Genomic DNA, 12,240 nt, shown 5'->3' with positions numbered 1-12,240 from the left:
GTAGCATCACGTGATGTGATTTACAACGCATGTAGTTGGTCGGTGTGTTTCCTGCACCGCAGCACGAGTACCATAAAGGCTGGAAAAGCCGCTCCGGTTAAAATAGAAGTGCTCAGTCAAAATTTAAGAATTCTCCATTATCTATCGGTTTGAGGTCCAGGGACCAGATACAACGACGTCTGGGTCAGGACTCGTACCGCAGTCCGCCTATTAGTGACCCCTGTTATAACATAAGCCCTGAATGCAACATTCAGAAGCAGTCACTTGAAAGACAAAGGAAATACATGCTTCAGCATGGGCTACATCATGATTTATGCATAATTTCAGGGGAAATTGAAACATTAAATTGAAAAAATCTTTTCAAGACACAATTATGAATATAATACATAATACTAGCTGTACTTCCTCATTAACATATCCTGCATTTTGCATATCAAGACAATTTGGAAAAAGTCTGCCATTATTGAACCCATAAAGACTCTTGAATTATATCTCATATATAAAGTTTGATTTAAAGAACCAAATGAATCCAGAGACAAAATTTGAAAACTGCCTTTTTTTCCTCCATGGTCGATGTAGTAATAACATCTAAAAATATTTTTACATAACTAAATAAAGTAATAACGTATAGCCTTTTCATTATAAGCATTATAAAAAATAGAACTATGGAACAACGATGAAAAAGAGGTGATAAAGATATTGCAGGGACTCACCTGTAAGTCTTCATATTCTGTTTTGCTGTCAGCTACCTGACAAGCCTCATATTTATACTGTCTCTCCCCCAGGGCGTGAGGGAGTCTCAGACAATAGTGTAACATGAGTTGTTGTTTTTTACATAATTTACATTTTTTCTAAATATTTTAGGTGTATGTTGTATTTGAATAACAATATACCTTAAATAAGCTCTTTTTTCACACAGTTTTAGATTTGTTCATCTTCTGTTGATTGTAACCTGTAGTTTCTTAAAGCTTTGTTTGAAGCCACAGACAGCTCTCAGCCACAATTAACTGGTGTTAAGCTATAGGTGTTAATAATAAGAAATACTGTTTGTTTCTTTACATACGTACATATGCAAAGCAGAATTTGTCTTAGGAAATGGCAGAGCAGGGTTTTTTTAAAGTAATTTGTCTCTTGGTGGAAACAGTAATCTGTCGAGGATGTCGACAGGCATTTACCATCTTTGTAATGTATTGTCTAAGGCCTTAAACAAGTTCAGTCTATACCTCGAACCACACTTTCTGGATTCAAATGTTGACCCTTTTAACTGACTAATATTTATGATACAAACACAATTTAAATATGAAAAGAATGATACATTTCAATGCCAGCTTGGTTGTATTATTAATGTGACGATATTGATCTCAGCAGAGAGAATTCATTTTAGCTTGTTCCAGTCCTCAATGAGGTCAGTATGTTATTTAAAGACAGACACTGGGAGCTCCCTGTTAAGTCATAGCATTTAAAACAAATATTGTTCTTGTTTCTTGAATGTACAAAAGACAAAATGGTGCAATCCATAGTTTGCTTTTGTCATGTGTTATGTCCTGGAATAGGGATGTTTCTCAGCAGGGTGACCGACTGATTCTGACTTTTTCTCCTCTTGTTGCCACATTTACAGCAGTCAGCTTTAAACTTCCAGTAATGCATTAGCAACCATCTCACATTTGTTCTGGCATAAGATAGAGCTTTATATGTAGGGAAATGCAAGCAAGCTTAATGGATGGTATTGATGCTGTGCAATGGAAAACACTGGATTGCTGTCTTGAGTATGGGCAGGGTGAGCATTGCACAGGAAACCATAATGTATACACACAAACAGTGTTTTATTATTCTTTGGACTATGAAAGAGTAGCATCAGTGATCTAATCACAAATGTCCTCTTTCGAGATATTATGGTGTGATAAAAGTCTCATTATTGTTCTTCCGAAAGCAAGTTTTGTAATGGATCAGTTTTTGTTATGGCCTCAGGCTGTAAACTGTAAATAGAAAATGTCGGTGCTGTTGTGTACAGTCTGCGGATAGAAGACACACCTATCTGAGAGAAATACAGTCTTTTGTGAAGCATCACAACATGAAAGGGACTCCTGGGTAACTCAGGTCCCTGAAGAACAGAACCACAATACACCATGACGATATAACCTGAAAAAGGTGCTTGTTAGATTACTTTAGACGTATCCAGTGTCAAATGCCAGTTTTAATATCCCCTTTGTGGTCTAAATAAGTATTTGTCTGCAAGCCGTGCCATTAGGGTTTCTAAGAGCACATTTCAAAACTTGGACCCTTGGGGAATGATTATAGTAACCTGGTACAGGCAGATTCAGGTCAGTAGCAATAATCAAAAACACAAATGTTTCATATTAAAAGAAAGAGGATAAAGTTGTGTTTGCTGAAGGTTTGTTTAAATTCAGTTCACACAAATGTAGTTTTTTAAAGATTCCAAAATCTGACTAACAACACAGGTTGAATGTGAAAAACAATGACTTTGACTGTTTGAGGATGAACTCATCCTCAAATCGTACCTGAATTAGAAAAAGGATACACAAGATAGGATGACGCTGTAGTGTAGCCTTGTGTTGCCTGGGAATAAAGTAGACCAAGAACGTATATCGTTTGCTTTGCTTTGACGCATGGATGGTAAAAGCCCGGCTTATCTCAGATGTATCAGTATCAGCATATATGTTAGTCAATAAGTAACAAGAAATTGTAGTACAGAAATGACAATATGTTTGAGGTAATTTAGAAAAAGTTTATCCACTGTAAACCCACTGTATACTATTGGCTCAGCACCAAACAGCAGACAGATACATTTGGCAACTTGTGAACATAGTGGAGCAGCTAAAGAGACAGATATCTCCCTCATGAGTTGGTGGAGACCAAAAACAAGGCTGAAAGAGAGTGAATGTTGGACGTACATCGATTAGGTGGCCAGAAATAAGACTCCAAATGAATGATAATGTTGCTCTGTAACCGCAACAGCTCGATGTGTAAATAAGCAAATGTCAGTCAGTCAAATGTTTCCTCATTGTGTATCCCAAAATGGTTATTCTTATAAGGAATTCATATGAACAATGCATGCTTATGTTATGGCTTTGTGTTAAAAATCACATTTTTCTAACTCTCCAATATCAATACTGATATTGGTATTGGCCTCAAATGTTCAGTATCTGTGGGGTTTTAATAGATTCCACTATAACTAGCAGAAAGGTGACAATTGAGGGAAAAACAACTGTTACGTGGATTGCTTGAACTCAAAATGTCTATTTGTAAAGGTTTATAATCTATATTTCTGTATTAGCAATGATTCACATAATTGTAAGTGAAAGGGTATTATCATCCAACTAACTTATCTGTGTACTTGCTGTTTTTCTCATACAACTGTAAAGAAAAGAGGGATTTTGGTGTCTATATCATCATTGATAAACTCCAATATTTTATCAACACACATCCCTTACACTTTGCAACAATGCCAGTAGTCTGTACAAAACACTTTCATGTGTCTGTAAATGTGACTCACAGACATGTGAATACTACACTCTTAATGGAACAAAGGCATCTATGGATGTTTACATTGAAATAAGAATGGTGGTTAAGTCTCAGGGAACGAAACAAGTGTCTTGTCTGTGCCTTTTGACAGTAAAGACAATTCAATACACATCCACTGATGGGGAACATTGCAGGGAAAAATACTGTTTATTAACAGCCTAAATTACACAACACAAGGCCACGTTGAAAAGACAATGTTTTCATAAAATCTGAAATTTGTAATCGTGTTTTTTTTGGCAATTTAAACAATAAGGAATTGTCAGCAGCCTCATAGCCTGTGCAGGCCAAAACACCCTTAAAAAGTTTGCAATAAAGGATAGTTTGGCAATTTGATTGCCAAAGTAAATCCCAGAAATGAATGTGAAATATGCTTGAATTCATTTTGTTGTGCATGTATATCTTATTTGTATACATTGTACTTACATTGTGCTCTATTAGAACTTATCTTTTACTTCCTTTTCTGTTTTTTTCTCTATATTGCACCTTTACAGAATCAAATTAACCGGAGAGCATTGAATTATTTAGTCTAACCTTACAATAGATTTCCTTTCAACAACAGCTTTTGACTGTAAGTGAATGCTGGGAGTCACACTATCAAACACATGCAACACCTGAGCAGTATCAAAACATGTTATAACAGGAACCTAGGAGGAGCCCTTTTTTAACAGCTTTTGACTGTAATTGAATGCTGGGAGTCACACTGTCAAACACATGCAACACCTGAGCAGTATCAAAACATGTTATAACAGGAACCTAGGAGGAGCCCTTTTTTAAAGTCACATCAGGACACAATCCTTGCATGAACTGCACTGTAAATGGTAAACCAATCCCTAAAACTTGAGGATCTGTGACCCACTTGCTGGTTTTTTGGGAGGGAATCTATAATATCAGTATCGGTTCTCAAATGAATATTTGGTGTTGCACTACAGAGCGAGAGACTTAATGGGTTCAAAACCCGACACCTATAGGTGCAGTTAAGCTTTTCCGGTCTGCTTGTACCTGCACTGACTTCAAAGAGTTATAGAGTACTTGAACTCTCCTTGGGTGTTGGAAGAAATACTTTTGTTTTACATGCATTCAAAAGTGGAAGTACTTAGGTCATAATACAGCAGAATGACCCCTATCCGAGTGCGGTATATTAATTATTATGGGATTACTGTGACGGATTATATGTATACACACTGCAGAAACTGTATACGGTTTTTATTAGGTTGATCTACTGAAGTTAAAACCAATCATCAGAATGTTAGAATGGGGAAGAATGGTGATGTAAGTGACTTTGAACATGGCATTGTTGTTGGTGCCACACTGTAGAAAATAACAAGCTTGTTCAACTTAAAATAATTTGTAACCTGGCTGCCTTAAAATGTTGAGTTAGGCAAGCTAAGAGCTTTAGTTCGTTTAACTTAGAATAAATAGTTGAGGTGACAAAAGCTGATAAAATAGTTCCATCAACTTTAGTTTTTTAGTGATACCAACAAGAAATAAACCAACAGTTGTATAAACCTTAATCCTAGTTGAGGCAAGATAAAATAACTAGTCAAACTAACAAACTTGTATTGATAGCATGAGTTGTACAAACATGGAAATTTAAGTGTTTTAAACTAAGTATCTTGTTGAATCAATGTATACATTTTAGTTATGAAAAGATAATAATAAAAGTTTGCTCAACTAAGCATCTTGTTGAATTATTGTATCTTTATAAGGCAGCCAGATTACTTTTTCAGGAATACTTAATCTTAATTGCAATGTTAAGTTAATTAAAAAAATTTAACTGGGTAATTTGCACATGCAATTTATTAGTTATTAGACAAATATTTCAATGTCATTTTTTGTTAGTCTAGTAGTAAGCTGTATTGTGTATAGTTTTTTGGACTTGGCTTTCAGGGATACGACCATAGTAAGGCATAATTTATTTTTGTTTCAACAAATCTCATGAAAAGAAATAGGCTAAACAATCAATTTTCCCTTCGACAACAATATGTGTAGTTTTAGCTAACAGATTTAGCTACCGCAATCAGGTATATGCTAAATAGGACATAGCTGCACTGTCAAAATGACAACACATTCAGCTGAAATATATGATATAGTAGCATGATAAGGCCTGTCCTCCTTAATATAATGTAACTCCTCCTGAAATTGGTTATCGAGACAAAAAATAAAATCTAAAACTTGTAATGAAGTATTTTATATTGTACCATTAGCAGTGGTGGAATGCAACTAAGTACATTTACTAGGCTACTGTACTGAACTGCAATTTTATACTTGAGTATTTCCATTTTCTGCTACTTTATCCTTCAACTCCACCATTTTGGAAGTCAATTCTTACTCCACTGAGTTCATTTGACAATTGTTTTATGAATACATAATATAAATCAAATCATAAATGATAATGTAATATTAGATATTAAGCTACCAAGCTGCATAATAAAGAAACAAAATCAGCCTTATATTACCAGCTGTAACATTAGTGATGCTTAAGCTACATATTATTAATTATAATCCAGTGATATATGATTGATTAATACTTTTACTTGTAACATTGTATTTCTAAACTGTGTTTTTTCTTCTTTTACTGAAATAAAAGATCCGAGTACTGAATTGCCCCACTAGGCATTACTAAGTAAAGGATCAGAAGACTTCCTCCACCACTGTAATCGACCAGTGTCTGATAGTGACTGCTAGAAGACGCTTGAATCTCCCGCAATCTTGGTAGCAACTGGTGACGAAATCTGCAAACAGCATTTTTCTTATTGGACCGTTTGTGACGGAGGATGATTGGCCGCCATCGCTCCTCCCGTGTTCTAGAGAGTTCTGAGGGGGAGTGAAGCGGAGGAGGCGCGGCCACTCCCGAGCACACAGACGGCGAGGACCAGCGGAGCCGTAACACCAGCCTGCAGCATTATTAACAACTACTTTAACGTTACACCGAATAAACGACCGATTCTGAGTTTAACGGAGGTAAGTATTCGCTAGGTGAATAATGTATTGTACTAACTTTTACTGGTCATAGACTTTACATTAGTTGCGTTTAACTGCCGTTGACGGTTCGTCAATCAGTGTTCAGGTTACAGTGCATGTTCAGGCTAGCCTATTTAGCTAACACCAGAGCTACAGAAAATAGCAAAAACGACAGGTATGAAATGATGCTTGTAAACAGGCTCGCAATTTGGTTTGCAAAGCTAAGCTAATATGCGTTGAAGTTATGCACGTCATATGTAGAAGAGGTTGCGTAATGCCTTGTAAATCGTGGGCAAGTTAGAAAGAAGCGGAAGGAAAGGTCGAGAAAGTTCTCAGCCTCGTGCGACGTGCAATGACACGCCCTTCTGTAACGGGGCTAACCGGATCCAAGTTGTACTGTATTAGGCCTACCTAGAACATGAACATGCATGTTTCCCTTCAGTTTCTGTCGCACACTTACAAAAGCAATGCAGGTTAGAGTTTGTTTAAAAGGCGAGTCTTGGCAGCGAGGTAGATTTCCTCTTATTTCCGGTTTGACCGGCATTTCGGCTTTCTGAACCTGTTGGTTTTTTTCTTCCCTGACCATAAAAAACATTATTTTCATTGTTAATAAAACTAGCTCATCACAAGTCCCCAGAGCCAGAATTCCTGCATTCACATTTCTTGTTATGATAATAATGCTAATAATGATAACAAACGCTGTTTAAGTGCATGGTGCTTTTACTTAATTAAACCAGGATTATTATAACATTTCAGGACTGCAATGGAAAATCTGTTTTTGTAAAATTGATTAAAGCATTAAACTGATGGTGAAAACAGTTTCAGATTAATATTCTGAATAATTTATCAGTTATTCGACTAATAGTTTCAGCTCTAATTTGCATTTCTTTTCTCCCTGTCATGTGCACTGCACTTCAAGGGCCCCACAGTGTGCTCCAGTGGAGGAGCATGCCCCCCCTCCCTAGTATGAGAAGTATTGCCTAGGCTTGTTGCAATGACCTCCCATGTGGCTTAACATTAAGATAACATTACATTATATTGATATGCTGCTGCTGTGGCAACAGGAAGCCTAGGGTCCATTCCAAGTAGTTACTGCTAACTGAGTCATCTTGATAACTTTGTTTGCACTCGCTCATTTTCCAGATTTGATATGGTGTAAACTCAGCAAGTTATCCCAGTATCTAGTAAACCCAGCTCTAGGTGACTGTAGTTATTTATGTAGTTCAATTCACAAGGTATTGAATATAAATATTCTATAATAAAATGGCAAGTAACAACGTCCGGCAGCCCAGGTTTTCTCGCACCCAAAGATATTCAGTTTCCAATCGTATAAGACAAATAATGTACACACGGCAATCAAAGGTTTGGCGTATTTTTACTTGAAAGCAAACACAAACAATTAATTGATAATTCAAATAGTGGGTTAATTTAGTGTGGTTGTCAGGCTACAGTCAACCTGCATCAGAAGGCCCGCTCCTCCTTGTTGTCTATTGTTGCCATAATAAAAGAAGCCCTCCCCAAGCTGTCAAACGTGGGAGGCTTGAAAACAGGTGCTGCGGACCTCCACTTCACTGAGACAGTTTGTTTCCACTTCTGTTTGAGCTGCTCGGACTCCGATAATAGCCTCATTACACCATAGTACAAATGTGCATCATGGTGGCCACCCACAGTTACATCTGCCTTGTCAGTTTAGTGCCAATATATGATTGACAGCTGATAATTTTCATGCCCTCAGGAACCATGTCTAAGGGACCAGCAGTCGGCATTGACCTGGGCACTACCTACTCATGTGTAGGAGTGTTCCAGCACGGCAAAGTTGAGATCATTGCCAACGACCAGGGAAACAGGACCACACCCAGTTATGTTGCCTTCACCGACACCGAGCGGCTGATTGGGGATGCAGCCAAGAATCAGGTGGCCCTGAACCCCACCAACACAGTGTTTGGTAGGAAATGGCTTCGTTAAACAAGTATGATTAGTTAACTTTGACTATTCTGCATATTCATTGCATTTTATTTTTTTTTTGTATCGTCCTTTAGATGCAAAGCGCCTCATTGGACGTCGGTTTGATGACGCGGTTGTCCAGTCAGACATGAAGCACTGGCCATTTACAGTCATTGATGATGCAACACGCCCTAAAGTGAAAGTGGAGTACAAGGGAGAGTCCAAGAGCTTCTACCCAGAGGAGATCTCCTCCATGGTGCTGATTAAAATGAAGGAGATTGCAGAGGCATACCTTGGGAAGGTACAACTGTGTGTTGTGTTTGTACAAGATTACTCTCAGAAACTTTACAAAAGGGAACATTTGCACGAGTAATATACACCTCACCAGGGTACATTTATCAAGTGCACAGACAAATTTAACTTAAAGTGACTGTGAGGAACTTTTAACTGGTTATGAAAGTAAGCAAGCGACACCATCAGCTTGCCAACACCCTGCTGCTGGACACCCAGACCTAACTTTAACATGATAATACAAAAAAAAAATGGAAATGTTGAGAATTTATGTCTCATTAACTGCTGCAACTCTTCTTGCAGACTGTAACAAATGCAGTAGTGACTGTGCCTGCCTACTTCAATGACTCTCAGCGCCAGGCTACCAAAGATGCAGGGACCATTTCTGGGCTCAATGTGCTTCGTATCATCAACGAGCCGACTGCTGCTGCCATTGCTTACGGCCTGGACAAAAAGGTAAAATAACTATTCTCTTTACGGCTTTCTATAAGAAAATAATCATCTTTATTGTCCACAAATGTGGAAATTTGACTTCGGCTCCACAGGTTGGTCAAACCACATCATAGTCAATCAAAAAACATACAATAAATAGCCCACATTTGACAGTGTGATGTAGGGAGAAGAAATCGGTAGCCGCATCGTCTCAATCATGCACACCTCTTCTTGAACCCCTTTTCTTTGTTTTTCTCCGCCATTTGCGTCTCAAGATTTGTGTTTGAACCTCCCGACTTGAGCTTGAAGTGACATGTGATATAAGTACCGAAGTGGACTTTGAATGTGGGGTGAAGGTGGACGTATCCAATCCTCAAATAAACTTGAAATGACATAATAATGATTTCAAACTACAGGTGGGAGCCGAGAGAAACGTCCTCATCTTTGACCTGGGCGGTGGCACATTCGATGTCTCCATCTTGACTATTGAAGATGGCATCTTTGAGGTGAAGTCCACAGCAGGCGACACACACTTGGGTGGAGAAGACTTCGATAGCCGCATGGTCAACCACTTCATCGCCGAATTCAAACGCAAGTACAAAAAAGACATCAGCGACAACAAGAGGGCGGTGCGTCGTCTGCGCACCGCGTGCGAGAGGGCCAAGCGCACTCTGTCGTCCAGCACTCAGGCCAGCATTGAAATCGATTCTCTGTACGAGGGCGTCGATTTCTACACCTCCATTACCAGGGCCCGGTTCGAGGAGCTGAACGCAGACCTGTTCCGAGGAACCCTGGACCCCGTGGAAAAGTCTCTCCGTGACGCGAAGATGGACAAGGCTCAGATCCACGACATCGTCTTGGTGGGAGGTTCAACTCGTATTCCTAAGATCCAGAAGCTGCTGCAGGACTTTTTCAACGGGAAGGACCTCAATAAGAGCATCAACCCTGACGAAGCAGTGGCCTACGGCGCAGGTAAACCCTTCAAGTCTGTAGATATAGCGGCAACACATTTATACTAATCCTGACAAAGAGATTGACGAAGTTAGCAGCAAATTAAAAACGTAAACCCCCCCCCCCCTTTTTGTTCTGCAGCTGTGCAGGCAGCCATCCTGTCAGGCGACAAATCTGAGAATGTGCAGGATCTGCTGCTGCTGGACGTAACCCCCTTGTCTCTGGGCATCGAGACTGCTGGAGGAGTCATGACGGTTCTCATAAAGAGGAACACCACTATTCCCACGAAGCAGACCCAGACTTTCACCACCTACTCAGACAACCAGCCGGGCGTGCTCATTCAGGTTTGACCACCATGTTCAGCTAAAACTAACACTATTACTATAGATGATCTCTTGCATTTCAAATGAATCCTAATGAGTTGACCTCCGCAGGTGTTTGAGGGTGAAAGGGCCATGACCAAAGACAACAACCTTTTGGGGAAATTTGAGCTGATTGGAATCCCCCCTGCACCCAGAGGGGTTCCTCAGATTGAGGTGACCTTTGACATCGATGCCAACGGCATCATGAATGTGTCCGCAGCCGACAAGAGCACCGGGAAGGAAAACAAGATCACAATCACCAACGACAAAGGTAACCTGAAGAACAACTTTTAACGCTGTATCTTAATTGTGAAATGTGACGTACGATATTCAGCTTTGTGTTCTTTAAAAACAAAAAAAATCCACCAGGTCGCTTGAGCAAGGAGGACATTGAGCGTATGGTCCAGGAAGCAGATAAGTACAAGGCTGAGGACGATGTGCAGAGGGAGAAGGTGTCTGCCAAGAACGGTCTGGAGTCGTACGCCTTCAATATGAAGTCCACTGTGGAGGACGAGAAGCTGAAGGACAAGATCAGCGACGAGGACAAACAGAAGATTGTGGAGAAGTGTAGCGACGTCATCAGCTGGCTGGATAAGAACCAGGTGTGGATTAGAAGAAGTTTTGCGGTCGTAAACTTTGACGGCATAGGTGTGAAAATATGTCGGGCTGACATCAGATCGATACTTAACTTCCCCTTTTTTCCCTTTTCTTAGACTGCAGAAAAAGAGGAGTTTGAGCATCAGCAGAAGGAGTTGGAGAAGGTGTGTAACCCCATCGTGACCAAGCTGTACCAAAATGCAGGCGGGATGCCGGGGGGGATGCCCGGGGGGATGCCAGGGGGGATGCCAGGCGGCTTCAGCGGTGGTGCTCCTGGAGGGGGAGCAGCCTCCGGCCCCACCATCGAGGAGGTTGACTAAACTAGAGGTTTACCAAACTTGCATGAGCTTGTTCTCTTTCCTTTTTTGAGGTTACTGTGAGGGTTGATCACATAATATCTCTGAGTTATCTAGAGTGTCATTAACGACGCTTCTTTGGGATCGTTTTTATAATGTCTGAACACAAGGCTTACGGCAACACTTCCACTGTGGCTTTTCTGGTAGGCGGTCTGTTCAAGCGGCTGTGTTGCATCCAGTAGTTTGTATTAGCACGGTGTTTTTCTTTCAATTTGTTCTGAGTACTTTGCAAAATGAAACTAAATAAAAAGGGTTTTTTTCAACTTTGAAGCGACTCTTCTTTTTACGATCTTAATTATAAAAGCTACCATAGCATTTTATTCTAATAATGATTTGAGGTGTTAAAATATATAGTATACACATCTGCTCTACTACATACCATCTTTTTTTAGAAATGATGTAAATATTAAAGATACTGTGAGGAACTGTTAACTGGTTATGAAACTTTATCAATTTAATACTGATGCCTCTGTGTGACCTTGTAAGAAAAGACAAGAGGATTGACTTTATTAGTATTAATACTAGTCATCGGTGCCACCGGGTCCGATTCTGGCAAAATCGTGCAGGTTCTCCAAACTCCCACTGCTGAGTCCAGCAGGGCCTCCGTCAGCGACCAGCCCGCCCCGGAGTGACCCAGATCTGGCTCAGTGAAAGAGTGCACTGAAGTCAGGTTGAACGTGAGGTGAGATGTGAAGGACAGGTGATCGTCAGTGAGAGAGGATCTGGATTAATTAAACTCAATCACGGAGAATGTTTGTTCACATAATGTAATTCGATCCAAAGAGAACCAACATCTTCTGAGC

At 39.8% G+C, this 12,240-nt stretch overlaps 1 protein-coding gene across 2 annotated transcripts; it reads left to right on the top strand.

Moving 5' to 3' along the window:
• The first annotated feature begins 6,384 nt into the window (after positions 1-6,384).
• On the top strand, positions 6,385-11,718 carry hspa8b (heat shock protein family A (Hsp70) member 8b). Of its 2 annotated transcripts, XM_031873526.1 has the most exons (9): positions 6,385-6,504; positions 8,240-8,449; positions 8,544-8,749; positions 9,043-9,195; positions 9,588-10,143; positions 10,264-10,466; positions 10,557-10,755; positions 10,854-11,086; positions 11,198-11,718. In XM_031873526.1, exons 2-9 carry the CDS (start codon positions 8,245-8,247, stop codon positions 11,399-11,401), a joined length of 1,959 nt encoding a protein of 652 aa, XP_031729386.1. In that variant the 5' UTR covers positions 6,385-6,504; positions 8,240-8,244; the 3' UTR covers positions 11,402-11,718. The 2 variants fall into 2 exon arrangements, with proteins under 2 accessions (XP_031729386.1, XP_031729385.1); XM_031873525.1 differs by lacking the exon at positions 6,385-6,504 and having other exon boundaries at positions 8,230-8,449.
• The last annotated feature ends 522 nt before the right edge of the window (positions 11,719-12,240 follow it).

Source organism: Anarrhichthys ocellatus, unplaced genomic scaffold, assembly GCF_004355925.1.
Source record: "Anarrhichthys ocellatus isolate YVR2014 unplaced genomic scaffold, GSC_Weel_1.0 scaffold72, whole genome shotgun sequence".
NCBI classification, from domain to species: Eukaryota; Metazoa; Chordata; class Actinopteri; order Perciformes; family Anarhichadidae; genus Anarrhichthys; species Anarrhichthys ocellatus.
The sequence above is the reverse complement of the archived record's forward strand: the minus strand, read 5'-3'. Positions and strand labels throughout refer to the sequence as shown.

Bases quoted from the DNA above. Each gene is read 5' to 3' on its own strand.
- hspa8b (XM_031873525.1), top strand. From the start codon at position 8,230: ATGCCCTCAGGAACCATGTCTAAGGGACCAGCAGTCGGCATTGACCTG. The intron at 9,196-9,587 runs GTAAAATAACTA...TTCAAACTACAG, and splicing joins CTTACGGCCTGGACAAAAAG to GTGGGAGCCGAGAGAAACGT. The intron at 10,467-10,556 runs GTTTGACCACCA...TGACCTCCGCAG, and splicing joins AGCCGGGCGTGCTCATTCAG to GTGTTTGAGGGTGAAAGGGC.